The following is a 23498-nucleotide window of genomic DNA, read 5'->3' as shown; positions in this document are numbered from 1 at the left end:
AAAAACTGGCAGTTAATAAAAAGAAAAGATATGCTTGTCAATAGACTTTTGTTATTAAGTCAATAAATTTGCAACATTATTACAGAACTAAGTAACCGTCCCAAGACTTTCCTTGAGCACTGTATACGACCTTAACTGTAGACGATTTTCTGTGGTTTGTACGGATGGATCAGTGTTGTTGAAGGGTTTCCTACCATAGTTTAAAGATACTGGGTAAGGGTAATTGCTGTCTCTAAATAGTCCACAGAATATAAATGTGTGTGTGTGTGTGTGTGTGTGTTTGTGTGTGTTTGTATCACTCCCATCTATGTACCTGGGATAAGGACAAGGTAGCGCAGAGTAAAAACATGGATGGATGGATGGATTCAGTTTAATTCAGTTCAGTTCAGTTCAAATCAGTTCAAATTCAATTCAAATCACTTTATTTATCCCCCAAGGGGCAATTAAAAGGTACGTGGAGTAGCACAGCAACCAGTCACACATAATAATAAATACGGAATAATAGGACATGCACACACAAAAGGCTGGATGATGGATGGATGATTTTGTTGAATATAGAATTATTACATTCAAAAGTCGCCAGCAGATGGCGGCAAATAATCGTATCACAGAACCTCAACTTCCATTTCATTTGAAGCTCCAATCCATTATGTTAACCAAGATGAAGAATTTAATGTTCCCATAGCACAAAATGAAGTGAAAGTCCATATTGTGTTTTGGGCATTTACTTATATATATTAGCGAGGTCATTGATTTTTTTAAATGCCACGTGTATGTGTATTGTATATCAAACTGTATCATCAGACAGGGCTAAGGGGGGGCACTTTCCCCTCACCTACAATTTCCTCATGTCTTTCCTGGAAGTCTTCATCTAATCAAAAAGTTTTCCCTTATTTCATCTTGGAAGTGAAAGTTCAGTCTTGCAAGACTATATTCTATGTAAAATATATAGCTAGCATATTTAATTGATAATCACATAACAATATAATTACTTAAGGTCCTGCCATGTAACCAAAATCTCAGAATGACAGATTACATGGGGAAATTTACAGAATCAACATAAAGTAAATAACCAACTGAAGTAACAGAAATAGCCAAATAGTAATATTGTTTTAGCGAATGTATATTCCTGTTTTAAATAACACTTCATGTGTACTTATGAATGCATTTTGGTGGGTTTCTTTTTTGAATATGTAAATTTTATTTTCAGTTTGAATTGCATTGAACTTTGCATCATTCACATCGATTAAAAAGGGATCAGACACTTAGGCAGATTCTAAAACATTTTATTAATAGTCTTCCATGTATTTTATGTACTAAATTTCCCATTGTAATGAAATCACTGAAATGGGATAATGTAAACGTATAAATTATTTACACAGGATACCAGCACATCATTGGTTTTGTATTTGACAAAGGACATTAGCCAGTGCATATCACTCCAAGTACCCTGAACATTTTAAAATTGACAGTAAGTGACAAACACATTTAATAAAATCTTTGCAACATACAACTACAGAAAGAGAAGCCTGACAAAAATCACCTAATAAAAATTAAATAGAAGTGAAACATAACCTGTAGATATCTAATTTTGCACATAAATATTAAACAAAAAGCAATGAAATTAATAAAAATAAGAGAGTCCCACCCCATTAACAGAAATCAGTCAGGGTCAAGAGACTGGAAAATACTGAATCACATCTTCTATTTTCAAAATGTATGTATACAAACTGCTACTCTGCTAATTCATTGTAAACTCTCGCTGCCACCTGACCATCATAAAGTAGGATTATATGGCCACTTGCGCTATTCTGGTAATCTGTGGGAAGGAGAGGGGGCAGGTAGGCTGTGGGAAAGACCCTGGATTTTGTGATACATTCTGCATAAATACTAGTGAAATGAGGTCAAGTAGCATCGGGAATGTGGGAGCATAATTCTAGCTATAAGGAGTTCACATGGTTTCACAAAAAACAACAATAAAATTGTTAAATGTACTCAGTGCATTTAACGTACGTTCAAAACCTCACCCAAAAAACCCACATTGGGTTAGATAACACTGTACTCATTTTTACAAATAGAAAAAAGTATATTAACAAAACTATAACCGTTAGCTTAATTAATATTTCAGGTCTTAACAATACACAGTACTGTATACACAGTACACACAATGCTGTAATCTAGAGTAAGCCAACCAGCAGCAAACTCGAACTTCTTCAAAGATGCATTTCAAAAACTTGAAGCCTATAGCTGTTAGCCATGCATGAAAGAGCATCCCTTACATGTCGTTCAATGGGCATTTCTTAATCATTTTAATACATTTTTCAAATGATGAAAAAAATGTCCTAAAATCTTCAGTCTGAGCATCAGAAAAATCCTGACAGTCTTTGATGTTACTGTTGAGTACTTTTCGATACGGTCAAAGGAGAGCCAGGCTCTGCAATTTAGAAAACTTCACACTGTTCTGGTGTAACAGGACATTTCAAATGTTTTCTTTCAGCATTTATACTCTACCTAGTAGAGCAGACCTGCAAAAAAGGAACAACTGTTAAAGGAAATGCAGATTCAACAAAGGTACATACATTTAAATGCACGTTATAGGCTACAGGCTTTGCAACATCATTATCACACCATAACTGATTAATGATTTAATTAAAAAAATTACATATTCTAATACTGAACATGCACAGAAATAAATTCTATATATTAACTTAAGGATTAATTTTACACTGTTGATACAACACAGAGGTAGGCCAACAAGCAAATGATTGGTTACACTGCTCAAAATAGCAGCTGCAAGGGACACTTTTGTAAATTTTGCCAATATACAGCGCTATTTGCATAAATAAAACCATAACAGCTTACTGAATAAATATGGAGGGTTATGTGCTAAATTGATGAATGGGCTTGACCCTAATACACACCTAAGAGACTTCCAGCTGTCCTTCTCCATGTTGTTCTCTGGACCCTCGCTCTCATAGGAGGCCAGAAACAAGGCTGCGGAAAGGGGGGGGGGGCATAAGTGTCACTATAGCATCCATCCATCCATCCATCCATCATAACACGTTAGCTCCTTCCAGATTATATCAACTTGAAGAGGTGGATGGTAGATTGTGATCCAAAAATGTATGTAGGTGTACTATGTTTCGAAAGCATTACAATAACTGAGTAAATAGCAGCATATATTCCAGTGATAAATACTATGTGCGATTAATGACTGAACAAAATTTCCATTAGTAAATGACTAGCAGAGCTTTTGGGTGGGGAAAAAAAATGTCTTGTCTTGATACATTTTTTGGTTGCTCATTTGCATTGTGATGCACAAATTCAAAGCTGCAAGGGAAAAGGAAGTCAGGGTAATGGAAAGCTAATTTCACAGCTACGGGTCACATGCTAGACTCAAATCCACAGATCCTACATTAGTGGGGCAATTTTAACCATTTACCCTTGACCAGTATGAAGGTACATACCATCCTCACTGATGACCGGTGCAGTCAGCAGGTACTGGAGGACCTTGCGATCCCTCTCGAAAGGACACTCGACCTGCTTCCACGTCATAAACTCACTGACCTGCTTGGCCAATTCCCAGAATTTCTGAAACGACAGCAGAAAGATTTAGAAATTTGCAATCTGAATGTCTCACTTTATTGCAGCATATGGTAACTGGCTGCAGGTTCAAATGGAATGCCGTGATTTAAGGAAAATATTTGTTCCTTTGAATTATACATTCCAAAGCAATGTATTTTCTACAACAAAACATTTCATTTTGATATATTAAGTGAGCAGGTATGAAAAATATGAATAATCACTATTAAAGTGCATGGTTCAATACAGACATATTATAAATGTATGTTTATAGTAATTACCTCAAAGTTAACATGCCCATTGGGCAGCAGGTTGGAACATCCTTCATTTAGGAAGTAGATATCCTTAATTAGCAGGCTGAAGAAGGGGATCACAATCTACAAAGAAAATGGAGTCAGACATTTTCATTCTAAATTTGAAATTATTTTAGCAGTAGTGACACTGGAACATTTTTAGTGAAGTTACAAAACCTATCAACAGCTCAAAAAGACCTTCACTCCTCATACATGTACAATGAAAAAAGGCTCTGAGATGTGTCTTTACATGGTGTTAAACTAGTACCTGGAGCTGATCCCTAATTGGCCAAATTTAGTCTTCTGATACACTTTATCATACGGGTTTTTAGATTTAGATTCAAATGCTACAAGAAGGGCATTCTCTTCCTCTGCTACTTAAGCTGGCTAAGTGATAGTAGGGAAAAAAGATAGAAAATAACTTAGGTAGTATAGAAGAGGGCTCAAATATTTGTTTTAGTAGAGGAACCAACCTTGTGGGTAACTATGGGAGCAAAATAGTGTAATCAAATAAACTGAAATGCCATTTCTTTAAGCCTCACAATACTCCCATGAAGTCCATTACAATACACAATGTATTTATTGTGCTGAGAAACAGATGCCTACGCGATCTTACCAGAAACAGAGAACATTTCAGCTAGACTAGGGATACCGTCTCATGACTAGAATGCAGTTCAGAATTCAGTGGTGGTGATTTTCTTAAATAACGCTGATATTTTAATGACCTGTATTGCATAACACTGTTAATGTTAGGCCAATTTCCATGGGAGAACATATCTAAAACAGGAACCGGCTTTTTATACATCAGTCCCCCTTTGTTGACCCATGAATGTCCTAACCTCTGCTTAAAAAACAGTTATGTAACGAAAATGCCACTATTTAGTTTGGAGCCTTTAGCATAGTGTGGCTTTTATCTTGATCTTACATTTCACCGTCAGAAACAATATATACATTTTCTTGGAAGTTGCCATGGTACACAGCACACTGACATCAAAGTGCCTGAAATTGCTGTTTTCCCCCATAATTAATGTGCTTTTATCGGTTCAAAATGTGTGTGTGAGAGAGTCTTTTTCCACACAATTTCAAATAATGAATGGCAAAATGGAGATACGCGATCCTAAAAAGGAAAATAAATCAGAACTTGAGCTTGTTTTTGAAAACTGCGCTTACCATCACAGAAACTAAAATGTTGCACAACAAGTTTGTTGGTCTACACAAGGAGGCTTGTGAGACATTTGCGGAAACATAGGGGTGGGAGGGGGGTAGGAACAAAGAACGGTCCAGTCAGAACCAGCTACTGGACTTACCTTTTCTCTGCTAGTATGTGCCGTTATGGACCTCTGCATAGCACCACGCAATGCCGTTCGGTAGTTGTAGAAATTGCTGGTTGGGTCCATTTGGTGCTGCATAACAAATGGAACATCAAGCTTGTGAGGTTTTTTGCTTGTGTCAAGTATACTGCACCTAAAACCCCCCCTGGCCTTAAATCACCCTGCAATGTTTTCTGATTTAACAGGATTATTTCTGAATTACAATCATGAGTTCCTACTAAAGTAGCGCATGCTACTACCGGGAGCTGGGAGGGAGCAAACATCTAGACTGTCTGGGGGTCCCCAAGGACCAGATTGGGAAACACTGCTGTAAATCTATTGACTCCCAGTGTTAGAAAAGAGAGTCGCCCACCCTGTGCTCCCATCCCTTGCACCATCTGCACAAGCACACAGAGGAGATTTAATGGGCTCCACACAGATTTCATTAGCATAGGAAGTACATCTTCTCCCTGAACCAGCTCCTCCCCTCTAGAGCCCACTGCCAAGCCACAGTCCAGCAGCCTGGCTCTGCACACGGGAAATTTACATTTCAAAACACCGCCTGTCCTGTGAGGAGCACATCTCTCCAGAGAGCAGAGCAGTGTGGGCTACAAAGGCAACTGAAGACAGTGCCCTGATATCACAACTTGTCAATTTCCACCTCTTTGAAGAAATTACAAATAGAAATTACGTTTACATCGTGCCGCAGGTGCCTCTGCGTGCTGCAGTCTACACCTCATACAAGCATTATCCAGGAAGCTATTTTTTGCCTTGTCTTTAAAATACACACCTTCATTTTTACCAATATATAAAAGAGAGGGTTAGGATATACATGAAAATGAATCAAGAAATACACACACCTTACAGGAAGACTTACAAAGAGAAAAAAAAACTGGTAAGTACTCATTTTAATTAGCGTAGTTAAAACTTCAATAATTCTGCTCACATCTATGTGATCCAACCACCAATATATGCTTAGTCATCATGTGTTACAAGGCCTGCTGAATACAGCCACAGTCCTCACCTCTAGGATATCGAATTTGGCCGTTTTGACTTTGGCCCAGGTTTTCTTCAGCCGGGAAACTGGGCTCATGTTCATCCCAGCTGAGGAGAGAGCAGATGAGAGCACATGTCAGCATGTGCAGGACAAGAGCTTCCCCTTCCTCTCATCCCAGCCAGCTGCAACCCCTCAAACTGCCCTTTGTCTGGCATCTCCCAAGTTCCCTCCAGGGAAGAACCCCAGAATGGGACAATGGAACCAGGGCTTGAGTCACATCTTTCCGAAGCAGCATTTAACATATGGTAATGGGATGCAGAAGGAATGGCAGCACAAAACCAGCCCAGTTATCAAAGATGTGACCTCCCAGTCCCTGTGGACTCAGAGAAAGCGCTCCGAGGTGCCGGCAGCTCTCCAACACCTGCACGGCTCATTAAGGCCGGCTTGCTGAAGAAGCCACACGCCCAGCAGATTCCGGTAAGATTTTGTTACTGTCTATAAAGGAAATCAGATTTCATATTCATAAGTTGCGCTTCCGTCTACTGGAAGATGCAGCATTAGGGCAGCTTCAGAACTGGCACAGGGAAAAAAAGCCATAGATCAAATGAATGCTTATCGAGTCTCTTCTTTTATGCAAGAACTATACAACAGATGTGATTCTCACCAGCTTGGTTAGAAAAATAATAAATTTATACAATTTTATCAATGCATGCCAAAAACAACAACTTATCAGAAGAGGACTTTTCAGCACTAACAGGTGTTAGTAACAACAGAAATTAACATCCATTGCAACAGAATGACGTGCGAGTCCTTCATTATTTGTGTGCGAGAGCCTGGACAGGGACATCAGCCATAAGCCTATTCACAGCACACAATGGCTAAGCAGTGTGCTGTAAAACAAACGCAGACAACACCAGCCCTTCTCATGACTCGTTTGTTCTTTTTGAGGATACTAATTTCTCCTCTCTGCCTCTCAGGAGAGGACCCTCTCTACGGCCTTGCCTGTGGTTGTATCCCCAGGGAGGGGTCAGAATAGGGACAGCTGCCTGCCTCTTCTGGCTTCTCCTCCAGGCCTGACTGGCCCTTTCCCTGACCATCTGCCTGCAGGAAGGTCCACCCGGCACATTCCGCCCCCCCCCCCCCCGCCCTTTGCTGGCCAGCCAGCTGCCTCTCCCACCATCTCCATGCAGCCCCTTCCACCACCCCCATAAAGGTCCACCATCAAGAACATTGCGGGCCAGAGCTGAAATTGCGAGCTGGGAAACATTTACTACAAGTATCCCTGTTCCTATACATCCCATGATCACTTCATTATGTTTGTCATGTTCTGCTTTCATTTAACTTAAGCACTTTATTCAGTCAGTGATCAGTTGTGCAGAGCACTTAGATTACTGCAGCTTTTACTCCTTAACAGCTCTAGCCGGAGATCAAAAATGCCTATATTACTATTACTATTATTCTTTTCTGAAAATATGCTGATTTGGATGAGTGGGAAGAGCTAGTTACACAACCTCCGTAACTCGCTGAAGCCCGTAAACCTCCCACAGTAATGACAAAAACAGAACCCCGTCATCACAAACCTGAGACAAACAAAACAGTCTCTCAAATTTCACAAGAACAAAGCCCCCCACCCACACCCCACGCCCAAGACACAGCCACCATGAAACATTACAGACTTCAACACACTGCCATACTCACAAATGATGGCCATCAAGGAGTTGAAGTTGCCGATGTTAAAGCACTCTCGGGCGACATCGATGAAGAACTCAATGACTCTAGCTCTCTGCTTCTTCTTTACGGGCTAGACAGCGAGAGTCACATAAAACATGTCAGATTTGATAAAGGCAGATGACAAGAAAAAAAAAAGAGACAGAACAAGACGGAAGGCTTACCAAGCATATTTCTGTGGCCACCAGGTAACTGAGCCTGTTAAACCACTCCACATACACTTCTAGGTTGTTTGCCTTCTTGCGGTCACTAAAACGGCTCTGTGAAAACAACGGCATGAGAAAGGTTATTTCACAACAGAATTACCTTGGTTGCCCTGCTGGGTGCTGCAGATCAGAGTGCTTAAAATCACGTCCAAAATCATGCCGCTACTAACCGAGTGAATGGAGGCTTTTCCCTAGAATTTACTTTGCTTTTTGGGCAATTCCAGCATTACGGGTGTGACAATTGAACTCATATTGGCAAACAAAATGGCTCAGAGCATGGACAAGCTTAGTATCAATGAGCCAATTAGCACAAACTTTTCATGTACCCTCTTGGGTTGAACATTATTCATATTAAATTTACATGCTAGAAATGCCAAAGGTAGAAAGTTCAACTTAAGAAGGTACAAATCTAGACCAAGATTTTATTTCAAACAACCAGGTCTGTTGCAACTTTTTATACTCAGCTGGTTGCTTGAAACGAAATCTTGGTCTGGATTTTTACTTTCTGATCCTGACCTTCCCAGTGGTGAGAAATGCATAGCATTTTATAAGTGTTAGAGATCAAATGGACATTTGCATGGAATTGCCCTTTAACATTTAATGTAAGACAAGTTTTTGTCAAGAAAGTTTTTCCTCCTCCTTCCCAGTGTCTATATTCAGGTTGTTTCTCCCACAATTCCCGTCCGCAGCATTCCACTCTGGAACCACCGATGGTTTCCCCGCTCAGGGGGGCAGAATTGGCTTTACCAAAGGCTCGGCCTGCTGAAAAACACGGCTCTTCAGGCCCTGCCTTTTTTCTCAGCTCTGCTTCTTCCCGCCACTGTGTGGCTCCTGCCGCGCAACAAAGGATCATACTTCACAGGCATGCTGAAGGGCCCAGCAATGTGCAATTACGCCCAGAACTTTGCTCTTAAAAGACGTGGAGTGGGGGGCTTTGAGTCGGCCATTAATGAAGACTGCAGATGGTGAAATGTGAAGCATGTCAAAAGACAAAGCTCTGGTGGCCGAGCAGGCCGAGCAACCGGCATTTAGGGGGATGGACGGCTCGGTGCTTTGGTGAGCGGCTGAGCGGTAACAAAGTTATCATTAACAAATATGTTATTTGCAATTTTAAGCATTTCTTTGTATGATTTAATTAAAGTTTTAGCCACTAAAAACTGCATTTATTTACCAAATTCGTTCAATTCCCAAAAAAACTTTCAAGGTGCAACTTATCCAAAATTAGCTGAGATTCACCCTCACTTTATTCCATATATGCAAAAATACCGTACCTTATTATTAACCAACGGGTCTTTCTGAACAAAGGCTTGTACAAATTCCTCAGGTCCAATGTAACTGAGTCTCTCCTAAACGGAACAAAAAAAAAATCAAAGCATGTTTATGTCACAGAAATATATTGAGTTCATTTTTGCCCCCCCAGTAAACTAACCAGCTTACACTGAGTAAAATGTAAAGTGACTTTTGCATAAAATTGCACTTAGGCATCATTTAGCCCCCAGAATAAAACTCCATGTGTAGCCCAAAGGAAAGCAGGTGGGTCACTCACCAGCTCTATGTGGGTAAGCTGCTGGGCCAAACTGAAGGCGTCATTGCAGACGGTCAGAACATCCCGCTGGATGGACTGCGGCTTCGTTTTCAACACGGTCAGCCTCTCTGCAACTGTGGCGTTGATCTTCACCAGTAGCTCCTCGTACTGGCTGAGAGCGGCCAGCTTGCGGATTAGACCCTGCATCATCTGCTGCACGGCCTTCCTGCAAACCTGCATGGGGTGGGGGGGGAGCAAAATATTTTACACCCATAATGCTTCAACCCCACCACAAAAAAAAATTAATGGCAGCGCAACTCCAGGATGGGGCAACATGCACATTCCACACCATCAGACCTCCCCGGCAGCTGCAGCAGGATGGAGGCAGAGGGTGGAGTGTGGAGAGATTACAGTTTCTTTAGGTTTCCTCTTGAGTGATTAATACAGCAGGCATCCTCTTTATCTGGAGCGGTTCGAGTGATGCCAAAAAACCTGGGGAATTTAATTGTCCTCCATCAATCAAAGGGGTAACAGCGAGGATACTGCCAAAGGCAGGCAAGTTTCGAAAGAATCTCAATGACAGCCCAATCCCTCCCCCACACACTGGATTAAAACGTGCTTAATGGGTGGGCAGTAAAAGCGTCATTCGGGATGCATAATGAGATGTTACATCATACCCTAACAGCAGGTTATCACTGGCAGAATCTTAGCAATCTTTTTTTTTTTAACCAATTATGTGTTCTTGATATTATACTACTTGTCTTTCAAGGGACAGACTACTAGGCCAACCGGAAATCAAAGAAATCCAACTTTCAAAAGATAACCATCTGTTAATGTATTGGCTCCAGTTGCCAACAGAGGGTGTAAATTTAGAAACATATTCCTGGGGATTAGTTGTCAAAATTTCTGGGCCACATGGTGCACAGTTGATACAGAATGCTGACATGTGCCAGTTCTGGCCTACTTGAACAGTTAACCCTGGAGCCAGACTGCATCAGGAGCTAGCAGGACAGCAGGGCTCGCTGCGTGACCCCAAACAAGCTGCCCAGTGAACTCCCCCGCTCAGTGTTTTCCTGGAACTGCACCACCTCATTCTGGTAGACCAGCTTGAAGCACTTCGGAAGGCCAGCTCTGCGGAAGGGGTGCTGATAGATCGCTCATGACTGTGCATGTGAACCATGGGGGTGGAGTCCTGAGAGCCACCCTTGTTTAGGTTCCCCGGTGCCTACTCCAGTAAGCCGACCACCTCCGTAATGAAAGCCTCTGCAAATTAAGGGCTGTAAAGCAAAGGGTGGTTTGGAAGTCACTGGAAACAGATGCTGATCTATTACAGGCTTCTGACATCCTGCCCAAAATTTGCAGCCCATCAACTCAAAGAGCTGTAGTGGTCAACCAGGATGCTGGATCCAAAAGCCAATCCCTTTCAGAAGTTGCAGAGGCCCATCTGGGAGCTAAATTTATAGCGGCACCCAAAACGCGAAACGTGCACTTGTGTAAACGCACAGCGCCTTTAACAAAACATCAGAAGGGACTATGCTATAATTATTCAATATTGATCATCAAAACTAACTTATCTGTGTAAGCACATATGCCATCAATACAACAGAGAAATTTCAAACAATTCTTGTTTACTATTACAGTAAATAACTGACTACATTTGCAAAGAACACCCTTATAATGTACCATAACACCAGATATGTGTAGGACTCCATCCTCCAAACACTGGGCTACAGATACAGAGGGACATCTGACAGGCACCAGAAAGCCAGTTTGCAGTGCACCATCTCATGTGAAGCAATGTTGTGCTTTGGAGAGTACATAGAGTTCACAGTGTACGGAAAACAACCAGTGCTAAACATAGACCAGCTGTCCTGTAAACACAAATTTAACATCATTCTGGCTTCTGTCAAAATATGCAGCCAGAGAAAACAGATATGATTCTCAAAATAGTCTAAATAGCAAAGCAAGGACATCACCACATGATAACCAGCACGTTAAATAATTGCGGTTTGTATAACCAGATTTTTGTAAAATCAGTCTATGCACTATTATCCTACACAGTTACTTTTTTTTCCCTGAGAGTTAATACTATACACTCATCCAGCTATAACTGTGACACGTGGCTGAAGTTTGGTTCTGATGATGAAGCAAAGTCCGGCACAGTTAAGACCACAGACACCAGCGGAGCACATGTGAGCTGAGCCAGCATTAGGTAGACAATCCAAAGGCTGCCTAGAGCTGACAAAAACTGCCAGAATCCCGGACAATGTGCCTTTTCTGTTTATGCAGTCAGGCTCAACAAACTGCTTCGAGGTTGGAGAGGGGAAAAGAAAAACAAGAGACCCACCCTCTTCATTTTCTCCCATCCCCCAATTCCAACTACTGAGGCACGTCTGACTCGCAAGCCATGTGCAGTTTATCATTTTAAACAAATATTGCCCTTTCGGCATTGTGGGAATCCACGAGTCGCCAAGGCTTGTGATGAGTGCATGCTGGGCAAACAGGAAATGTTACTGTCCTATAACGTTCCCAACATATTTCAAGTGTCAGGCTCATGATGTCCAAAAAAACAACTAGATCATCCAATTCCTTGTACATTTCCAGTCTCGTAGGTGCTCTAGCTGGCCTCTCAGGGCTGTAATAATGCTGGAATGAGGTGAAAAGATTCCTCAAAGGCAAGACAAGGAATCTCAACTCCTCTGCTTGCAGCTGGAAGAAAGTAGTGGATTACTCCTTGCTCCAGCATAGCACTGTAACCGACCTCATCTCCAATGGTTAAGCGGTGGGTCAGCTCCTTCAGGCTTCGCATCATGCGGTCATCTCTGAAGTCGTAGGGGAAAGTCTCTGTCCACTCAGTCAAGAGCTGCACAATCTTGGGCGCGATCTTACGCACTCTGATCTGCGGAACCAAGATGAACAACCTCAGCATCGTATGTGGTATTTATGGTCAGAATGTCATTAAAGTAAGAAAAAGTAATGAGATAAGACACTGACAGACTTGTAGCGCAGATTTACAGATCAGCAGAATGGTGTTTCCTAGTCACCAAAACTTAAACGATGGATGCAGATACTGCAACATACACTCAAAATTACATCGCGAACAGGCTCATGCTAAAGCCAGTGACTGGGGAGCTTCACATGCAGTTTCTGAGCACCTTGTCAGCATGGGGGTCGCCGAGTCTTTGGTGCTCCACAAACATTTGGTACACCTTAGACATGAGCTCATAAGGGTGCAGGAATAAGCGGGAGCTCAGCAGGAAGGTGAAGATGTACGTCCTCTGGAAGATGGAATGGGGGAAAAAAAAAACACAGCATTTCCTTAACAGCATCTTAAAGAGCCCTATGACCATCCATTTCAGAATCTCTTTCAAATTGATAAGGGGGAGTTGAAAGGGTGCTCACATCAGGGTAGTGGTCCACACTGGGCACTAAATGCTGAATGAGAGCCTCCAGAGATCCCGATACAAGATTGTTGTCATGGTAACGCAGGCCCCCATAGCCCTCCTCCTTTGACTGGTAGACGTTGTCGTTAAAACCAGCAGGTCCAAACATACTGCCAAACGGTAGCGTCTGTGGCATGTTTCCCTGCTTAAAAGAAACATTATACGTGCACAAATGTCAACATTGTGTTTTAAGGGGCATTTTAAACAGAACATGGCAAACTGGAAGTTAAGCACAACACAGCAAAAAAGTTCTATATTACAATCTTAAAATAAGACTACACAATAAATGGTATGTTTTTAGTAAGTTTAACACCACAACAGGTATTCAAAATTATTATAACTACTACTTACAATTATGAATTACTGAATGCATAATGTATCTACTGATTATGAATATCTGATTACTCAAAGGTTCCTAATTCACATGGGCATGTACACAAAAGGGCCATTTATACGCAAAACATAGGCATGTGTCTCTCTAAAGGCCATGTGACAGAAACAAAGCATGTTCCAGAAGCTCACCACTGTGAAAGATCTGGTTTGCTCCCCAGAACGTAAACAACTTACTCTGGAGATCAAATGCCCGTCGGCCGACCATTAATCCCACCTCACTGCCACAAAGAAGCACACCCACAAGAAAGGAGGAGGGACGGCAGTCCTTTTAATGAGTTACATCAGAGGGCGTGAACCACTACGAGATCCAGTCACCTAGGCTGCCTTTCTCTCCCACCCTTTCTGGTTGCTGCATTGAAAATGCCATTTACTAAGCAACCAAAAAAAAATCCCCGGACTGGCATTAGCAGTCGCTATTGGGGGCCACGATGAGGGACAATGGAAACATTCAATGCTCCTGGTGTGGGGTGAGAGAGACCTCAAAACAATTGCCAAATCTTCAGCCACCACGAGTCCATTGAGGAAGCAATTTGGGCGATTACACAAGGGCCGTGATCAAAAAAAAAAATGATAATAAAAAGGCAGCCAGGGGGGTAAGGTTGCCAGAAGCCATCCAACGGTACCATCAATCACAGCCCCTCCTAAATTCAGCACAGCCGTGAAAATTAGCATGAGAAGTAAGGACTGTTGGCATGTCTGAAATCACTTCAGCACCCATCACATCTGTTCCAGCATGCGTGTCCCTATTCCAACGTGACAATGGAGTCAATGGCGTGAAAAAAATAGCCGCGTCAAAAGGATCCCCTCACAAGTTATTTAGAAAAACTGAAAATATTCATATCAGCATCACAATATAACTATCATAATAGTATCTAAACAGGATAGAGCACAGTTTAAAAGGGCAATATATGCTAGTTGTTCAAAACGTCCATCATCAATTTACAAGATGCTGAATTAGAAAGATCTTAAGGCAAGTACAGCACGATCGTCGGCCTGCTTCCACAATATTGCTGAGAAGTAAATGCCAAAAGAGACCAAGAAGAGCTCCATGGAGGCCAGATTCCCCCTCCCAGGAATTAATGCAAAGAAAACGTGATTTTTTATTTATTTATTTTTTTTTTTTTTTTTTGGGGGGGGGGGGGGGTGTTTCTGTGCCATTTTCCCTAAACCAGAGACATCAGCTCCAACTTAACTTCATCTGTGGAGTGTGTAAAAGTGGCCCATTTGAAGCTGAAAATGTTGGCTGCAAAGGTCATTGAAGCAGGTGTAGGAGGAAATTCACAGAAAAATGGACAGATAATAAGCCTTTACATCTCCAGCCATTTTGTGTGTGGAACGTGCTTACAGCCAAAAAGAAACATAGGAGTCTCGCACCATAACGTATCCAAGAAAAGTCAATACTTTGCAAATCCTTTAACAGAAATGCTGAAGCGCCAAAATAATACAAAACCCCAACCTCAATGTAGACCATTCTCACTATGGAAAACTGTCCCAGATAGTCGGAGATGTTGACAGCCGCCACTGTTGAGAAACTACATAAAAATAGACCCAAAATGACTTGACTTTGACTCTGAGGAGTATGACTCATCTGCACAATGTGAGAAGATCACTGGAAGTACTGTGTATCCTGACTGGCTGCACATCAGCTACAGATGAGTAATGTTAGACACCCAAATAATAATAAACATATGACTGGAAAATAATTCAGCCCCCTGCTTAATCACATATTTAACGTACAACCAAAACATTGAAAACATAAATCATATTAATAAAGGAGACATAAACAAGGAATTTATATTATACAGAGGACTTCAAAATCTATAGTTTTATTTTGAATCTTAATATCTTGAACCCCAACTTGCTATGAGAATTAGATTTTCTAGACCTGGAAGCAGAGAGGTCAAAGTCTCAAGCAAACAAGGTGGAATATCAGCAAAAATTACAGACTCATCCCAAGCCATCACAGAATAGACTGCTTTGAAACTGAAGAAGCCCGTGAGATAACGTTAACCTCTACGAAAGAAAGCAAGAAACTAACATGACCACATCAATAAAATAAACAAGAATCCCTGGAAACTATTGCAACACAGATTAAAACATGGTGACAACCAAACGTGATGAGTGAATCTTACTAGATAACATTTCTAATCAAGTTACAATCGTATCGTATGAACAATACACAGGCATCATGTGCTGTTCATAAATACTAAGCCTCTTTGAACACAGCATATAATTTAAGATACTACAGCAGGTAGAATAAATAATCTAGGAGTGAAACATCGCGCCTCATTTAACGTGGTTTTAGTTATAATAACTATTTGTTAATTATCTATATAAATAGCGCGTAAGTTATCTATGGTCGCATTATCATTGGAATCACAAATCTCCTTTCCGTATTTTTAGAGCCCAGGTGTAATGCAATAGGCGCTTTTTCGCAAAATCGTGACCGCAACCATTCAATATATATCCAAAAGCATGATATGCAAAAAGAATTAGTACATAATGTTTTGCTAAATCTTATTGACAAGTTGTTGAGAAAAAACAACAACATGCCTGTAGTTCAATTTTTGTCTTTTTTTAAAATAGCCAGACGTAAATGACGACGTAAGATGCACCATATAGAAACTTACCGTAAAGGAAAAAAAATATGTAAAAAATCCCTTCAGATGAGACACGAAGTCAAGTGAAGACCAGTAGTGAGTACATAAGCAGTATAAATGCCCAATCCTTTTTCGAAGGCACTCTCTGACAAAAATTCAGAGCAGGGAGTTACCCTCCCCGGCGTTTAGCAACTAGCGTTTACACTTAGCGGAGAAGCGAAACAACAGCTTTTTGAAAAGTGTAATCGCTACAGATCAGGAGCAACCACACGATGCCCGCCCACCAATTGAACTGGAGAGCAAGAGCGCGGCGCAGCACCATTCAAATGCAACAACGGGAAGGCCGGGAATGGCTGGTCCCCGCGAGCCCACACGATACTCAAGACCGCGGCCCGTCAGCCAATCAGAAAGATGCGAGATGAAACTAGGAAACTCTGCGTCTATCCTTATAGGTCAATAGCCTCGCCTAGTTAACTAACGGGAAATCACGAACCACTATAGAACTGATGCGCTGGACATTAGGAATAGACATATATTTATACTTATTATGTTCTACTATAAATATGTTTTTTTATTAGGCATTAATTCTGGAGTCTTGATCCATATATGTACGTCTATTTGTATTTTCTATAAAAATTAGCCGTACATTTAAAAAATAAACTGAAAAAAGAAGGTGAATTATGGGAATATGGAAATTATTCGTTCATACGCTGGCAAGCAGACTAGGCGTTGGTTATGTTAATTATGTTTAAAATATTTAGATGCGACTTTTCATTTTTAGGCAAAGGAATTTTTGAACTTTTACATAATGTGAAATTCTACAAATATAAAGATATCTGAGTAAAGGGACACAGGTAAATATCTTCATTTTGGACAGCACAGCTGCGGGGTCACAATAAGAATTACAAGGTGTGTTGCCAAACTACAGCTGTCATGGTCAATAACATTTGCCCTTTTCTGACAAAGGTCTGGCAGTGTCTGAAGCAATGAAAGGGTTTTAACAATGAACATATGCAGTATTTGGGAACTCACGTCAGCTGAAAAGATTTAAAATATAAGTATGCTTAATCTCTGTCTAACCAGACACAATATTTGAATGTGGTGGATCCAGTAATAGGGATTATAATTATGAAATTGTCTGGCTGTAGCATACATTTTTGACATGTTTATGCTGATATTTTTAATAAATGGAGACCTTTTAGTACAATTGCTGTATTTCTTAGTAAAGTAAGTGTTTACATATTGTTCAAGTCCATCTCTTTGTTAAAACCTCAGTAAGACTAAGGTTAAGATAGTAAGTACAAAACTTAATCAGCAATGCCAAAGAAATCTAATAAATGTAACAAATACCTAAAGTGAAAATAAGAACTTAGTGTTTTATTTTTAAACATGATTGGCTACACTACAGATCTAAGGGGCAGTCAAAATCAGAATCCTTTGATTGTCACTGAGGAAATTGCTTGACCTTGTGTAGCTACATTAACTCCATAGCAAACCTGTGCTCTTTCATGTGCAGCCTGGGAAACAAGGTTTTATGGCTGATTCCATTTCTTGGGGGGAAATGGCAATACTTGCCTAAACACACAAATTACACCTAAGTGAACTCCTGTGAATGTCCGCAGCATGCAGGTTGTACACACCTGCAAGACTGCTGAATATATTCAATAGATCAAACAGAACGGAGGTTCATTTTAATCAGATATTCTGACCTCTCAGCAATACACCATGTATTAGGAGTTCTGAACATAATAGGTTTAGCATTGTTTTATCCCGATGATTTCAAACAGAAAAAATGATCCTGTCAGTGGTTGGATGAAATAATGTTATGTTGGATGAAATGCTGTGTCCATGTAAACCTACAGCTGAAGTCTAAAATAAATGACAGAAACTACATTTGAAATTTGACCTTATGGGTTGCTGAATCATTTCTATTGAAACTCGCTACATTATACAGACACATTTCCAACAATTGTTTCTGAAAACACTTTGCTGGTTTCTCTTGTTATACAAGAAGGTGCTTATCAACACCCACATTTAACATCTGAAAAGCCTTTCGTGATGATTTCCTGACTGCTTCAGCTCAGTAAAAGTTATGTTCACACCTCCACCCTGAGCCGACAACACAGAGGTGCATTTCGTCACAGCCATTGACACATAGCTTGAACCAACAATCACCTTTGCATAGTAAACTGCATGTTTAAAAGTAACAAAATGAAAAAAACTTACTACTGCTGTTCAATATCTGGCCAGATAAAATATCACTCATAAATATCACATGTTTATGGCCAGGAGCTAAAATGATATGAGAGACATGCCAGATACATGACCTAGGAAGCATTCCATCTAAAGGTCAAAGGTAAAATTTCATGCTGTACTGATTCTCATTTATCATCTACCAATGTGGTTTTACTGGTCATAGCACGGTCAGAACAAAGCAGCAGGCAGGATGTTTGAACTACACACATCAACAACAGTTCAGGGGTCAGCTGAGTGCGGTGGCACTAAAAACATCATAAACCATTCTACAATCTTTTTAATTTGCAGGTTTTTCTCAAAACCCTATATTTAAAAAATGCCTGCTACCTCCATCATTAATTAACATTTTCATGAGTCTTATCTGCTTTCCTCATCGATGAAGATGGGGGATTCCAGTCACAGCATGGTAAACATACTATAGAACAGCAAGTGATTAAATTTACCAGACATATGGGAAATTGATTTATGTTGCTTTTAGTGCAGAGTTTTCATTGTATTACATATTATGACATTTGTCATACCTTTTCTGAGATACAGTGCTTTTGTACCTCCTGTGAGTGCATGTTCTTTAAATGTAAGATCAAGCGGGGAGACTGGGGGTGGGAAACTCTGCAAAAAAGGTGTTACTGGGTGGGGGGTGAACACTGTTTTTTGCCCCAAGGTACAAACAACATGAATATACCCCCAATTGTACATAAATGTCCCTCAGAGTCAATTTCTGTACCTGAAAAGGTACATTTACCTACAGTTTGGGTACCATCGGCAGGCCCTTGCAAGTACAGCCCCAGTGACAAGTAATTGTATCCTCAAATAAATTGAGGATAAGAACCAACTGCATATATTGCTACTTTTTTCTAGCTGTGAAAGAGATTGACCGCTGAAGGGATTACAGCTTTTCTTCGGCTGTCCCTTTTCCTTGCATCCATTCTTGTTATTATGATCATTTTATTTTTAGAAAACATTATAGGAAAAACAGATGGTGCCTAGTATTACCTTGAGGTTGAGGAAATGTGTAGAAGATTATACTAAAACATTGTCTTTCAATTTATTTTTATAGTCTGTTTTAATAAAGTGGTTTTTCTGCCTTTCTCAATTTTATTCTTTTATTATAAAATAAAATGTCATTTTCAAATAATTGCCGGCATTGTAGAACATTTAGTCATTTGACTTAAGGAAATTAAAATCTCTTAAAAGTTAGATAATGTGAAATTTGCGTACACTTTGCTCTACATTCAGCTTTGGAGCACCCAGCACTTTTGTGAAATTGGTGTAATTAAACGTCAGATACATTTTTTGGATGTGAAGGCAGTCTGTGATTTTCCAGTGGCTGCTATTTCCTATGGGTCTATGTGGACTTTATGGGCCATTGAATATTCATTGAATTGTAAGGCAGAACGTTTCCTCAAACATGTTTGCTTCAAGATATTTCTTTATGCTAGAAATCTTTATTGTAACAATTAATACTTTTCATAAAACATCAAAATCATATGTTTTTTAAGTTCCCGTTCACAGATTTTTTTTTAAGATTTTGTTTCATTGGATTGTATTTTGTCCGCAACAAGCTGCAATGAAAACAATTAACTGGGATTGAAACTTGGTAACTAACCAAATTTATTTGAATTATTCTGCATAAATGATGTAGGAATGCATTACAACACGTCCACATAAAGCACCGTGGGGTGACACTGTTGTGAGAAACAGTTGTGACAAATCATTCAGTAGGAGTTTCCCCAGCCTTCAACACATTTCATATACAAAACTCCCTTTTCTAAAATTCATATATTGATTGATATCACACAGTTTCAAAATTAAATCTATTGCAAGGAAACCAAAATGACTTATGAACTTATCTGACAAGACAAGACTTTGCTGGAGACAAAACGTTTCCTCATTAGATCCCATTATAAAAAGACTCATGCAGTGTGATCTTATCTTATTCAATACAGCAAAGCTTCTGGCTGTCTATTTAAAACTGGTCTGAACCACGTTAATATAATTATTCTGTATCATTTAGTCATTTAGCTAATCATCAACAACCCAAGCCAGTGATAATTTTTCTTAAAAGCACAGTGTCAATATAAATCATCAAAGCAACTCAACCAAAACTATTAAAACTACAATGATGTAAACTCAGTATACAATTTTCGGAAAATATGTGTGAATTTCTTTCTGTTAGTGTCATAAAAAATGCACTTGTCTATATCCCACGGAAGACAATGTTTACATAAACTAAAACAAAGTGCTTCCTGGGATATGCGCCATACTTATCGTAACCATATACTAGATGAACGGTTGTGGAAAATGGATTAATGGAGCGATGGATTGATGGATGGATGGATGGATGGATGGATGGATGGAGGAATGAATGAGTAATTTTCATTAGCTAGATGTAAATAAAAATACTTGTATTTCTTGTTCTGTACTAAATTGTTGTGTTCAACCTCATCTAATGTAAAAGAACATTTAGATCCACAATATTCTATATTTTTTCCATATGTTCCATATTGCTTATGTGTAGTGGCCAGAGCTTTTGACCCACAATGTCAAGATCATTTATACTTAAACAATTTATGACCGCAGAAGTGAAATGATTCAGTGCTATAATGATTCAGTGCTACAAACTTTTGACCTATATGCATCATATCTATAGCCTTACCCTTAATAATTATGATATGCATGCAAAACATTCATGTAGGATTACATTTCTTATATAGCTCAGATATTCAGCAAATATACTTCATCAATAGTAAATATGCAGGTGCCGTTGTTTTTGGATTTTTCCGTTGTTTTCTCTTTTGAAAGCCTTTGCAGCACCAGTCACTCACATTTCATCACAAACGATTTTGACAATATATGTCTGCAGTATCTGTGTGCTGTATTGTATGCATGATAAGCACAGCCCCCCTCTTCCCCCCCCCAACAGTAAAAAAAAAGTGTTCTTGCAGGTGTATGGACTTGTGCCAAAAAGGGAAGCTGCCTGAACATACAGTATAAACAGGACAGAGCAAAGCGTTTAGTTCCCTCATGACGACACAAATGACACAGAGCACCACCATGCTCAGTGTTCCATCAGGAAGAACAAAGAGAACTCGCCAAAAAGATAAAGGATCTTGCTGAAACGTTTTATCCTGTTCCACCGGTGCTGACCACAGATTACTGGGTAGAGGTCATTTAAGAAGTACTTTAAGGATATATGTAATGGCATGTAAATATTTGAACCCCTTGATTTAGCATTCTGTCACCATTTCTGAGCCTATATGTGAGGGTTCTGTAACCATACCTGGGCCCCTAATACCTCAACCACCGAAGACCTTATTTTCTATTCATCCGGCTGTTTTGTTGACAGCATGTGAGACAATCACTCATCATGAGAATTGTGTGGAAAGTCATCCAGCTGCCCCACCTCAGCCTTTCATCACCAGATGCATTCAACCTTCAGCCTGCAGTGAACGGCATTGATCTGCAGCAGCGCAAGTCATCTGGGGCTTTGCACCGACCAGCCTCCCCCCCCCCCCCCCCCACCTCGACGGGTAGGTGGATTAAGGGCAGCCTGAGTGATTAGTGAGGACACCAGGCCCACTGCTTGCTTTTACATTTCTTGCAGAGGGGCAGAATTAACCAGTAAAACAGAGCTTAATTGAGGGGAAGTACTCAGGAGTCATATGCATAATGAAAGATGAGGACAAAAGAAAACAAAGGCAGGAAGAGCCACATTACAGCTAAGAACTGTTTTAGTAACATTTAAACAAATAGAACGTTGTAAATAAAATATATAATGAAACAAATACATATAGATGTCAGAATTTAAAGACAAAAGAGTTACTGGTGACTAAAATTCAATATAAAATTAAAATAACTTCACAGAAATACTTTTTTTTTAGAATAATGACACTTTTCCTTTTCCCCTCCATTCGTCTTGCAACCACTTATCCCAGACAGTGTTTCCTGGAGCCCATCCCAGGCAAAAAAGGGTAGGAGTCCATCCTGAATGGGACATCAGCCCATCACACGTCACACACACTATGGGAAAGTTAGAGACACCAAGTGGCCTTACAGCATGTCTGTGGACTGAACCTGCAGGAAACCTGTGCAACTTTCAGTTCAATTCAATTGATTTTATTTTTATATTGCACCTTTTACAACAGAGTCATCCCAGAGCACTTTCTATGGGTGTGTTGTGATACATTCCTACATCATTTTTAGAGAATAATTCAAAAACAGAAACTCTCAAGCAACTTTGAAGCTGAACAAAGACAGATTTCAAACCCCCAAAACCTGGAGATCTGAGGTAATAGTGCTATTGATTTGGAAAGGATTTCAGTTGTTGTACATGTATCTTTTGCTGCTCTATGAGGCCAAGAATGCATTGTTCCTGAAGGTTGAACTTTTGTTAAACCTAAAAATCTAGTTGTCATAAAACTGTAAAGTATTCCTAAGAGAATGAAATCCAGCATTATGTGAAATCCACTTTGACATATAATCCCCACACTGCAAGTCGCCGGATGTTAGCACGAACATAGCCATCATTAAAACTGACTTGTTTTAGTACCGGCAGAATCTGCATGCAGCAGGAGGGTAACATGCTCCCTGCCCTGGTGCAGGAGTGACGCAGATGCAATTAGTGACAGCAGCAGCTGGGAAACAGGGGAGGGTCTAGGAAATGGAGGAAACTGAGGGTGACGCCCTCACTGGCCCTTTGGTTCCTCCCTGGCTCCACTCCCTGCCACCCTTGGGAAAAGCCCAGTACAATGGAGAGCGTGTCACACATGTCACAACAAGGACGGCCAGCCACCTGTAGAGCAGACTGTTACGGGATCGCCATCATTTGTTTATGTGAGTATAATCTCAGTCAAGCTAGAGCTTGCATCAGTCTGTGGGGATCATATAACATTTGAGCTTTTCTAACTTTTATGCCTTTATGCATGTAATATAATAAAGAAGGTTTCATATATAACATAATAAAGAAGAATTTCAAATGGATCGTCTGCTGTAATATAAACTTGCTAAGCAACAATGAAAAGTAGATTAAAAACTACAAAAAAAAACTCCTGGCGTGAAGATTTTCAGATGTGAGATATCCACTCTTCCACAATAGGCTGGCACCTTGTCCTGGGTTATTTCCTACCTTGCTTCTGTGACCCTACCTAGGACAAATGGGTATGGAA

General features: G+C 40.2%; 1 protein-coding gene across 3 annotated transcripts in view; it reads right to left on the bottom strand.

Annotated features, from left to right (window-relative positions):
* Window positions 1-1270: 1270 nt before the first annotated feature.
* The window catches only part of LOC125746446 (ras-GEF domain-containing family member 1B-like), a 59825-nt gene continuing 37597 nt past the window's right edge, over window positions 1271-23498 (bottom strand). The window contains exons 1-14 of one of the 3 annotated variants that reach the window (XM_049020417.1): window positions 16108-16426; window positions 13044-13229; window positions 12797-12919; window positions 12403-12540; window positions 9663-9875; window positions 9388-9462; window positions 8075-8170; window positions 7881-7983; window positions 6210-6289; window positions 5183-5278; window positions 3864-3959; window positions 3468-3591; window positions 2922-2994; window positions 1271-2525 (exon numbers count right to left, since the gene is read on the bottom strand). In XM_049020417.1, the coding sequence (XP_048876374.1) occupies window positions 2501-2525; window positions 2922-2994; window positions 3468-3591; window positions 3864-3959; window positions 5183-5278; window positions 6210-6289; window positions 7881-7983; window positions 8075-8170; window positions 9388-9462; window positions 9663-9875; window positions 12403-12540; window positions 12797-12919; window positions 13044-13220 (1419 nt within the window). In that variant the 5' untranslated portion in view covers window positions 13221-13229; window positions 16108-16426 and the 3' untranslated portion in view covers window positions 1271-2500. Of the gene's footprint in view, window positions 2526-2921; window positions 2995-3467; window positions 3592-3863; window positions 3960-5182; window positions 5279-6209; window positions 6290-7880; window positions 7984-8074; window positions 8171-9387; window positions 9463-9662; window positions 9876-12402; window positions 12541-12796; window positions 12920-13043; window positions 13230-16107; window positions 16427-23498 lie in introns of those variants that run through there. The other 2 variants (XM_049020418.1, XM_049020416.1) reach the window with 2 other exon arrangements.

The sequence above is a fragment of the Brienomyrus brachyistius genome, chromosome 7 (assembly GCF_023856365.1).
Source record: "Brienomyrus brachyistius isolate T26 chromosome 7, BBRACH_0.4, whole genome shotgun sequence".
In the NCBI taxonomy this organism is placed as follows: Eukaryota; Metazoa; Chordata; class Actinopteri; order Osteoglossiformes; family Mormyridae; genus Brienomyrus; species Brienomyrus brachyistius.
Note: the sequence above shows the minus strand (reverse complement) of the source record. Positions and strands in the feature narration are given on the sequence as shown.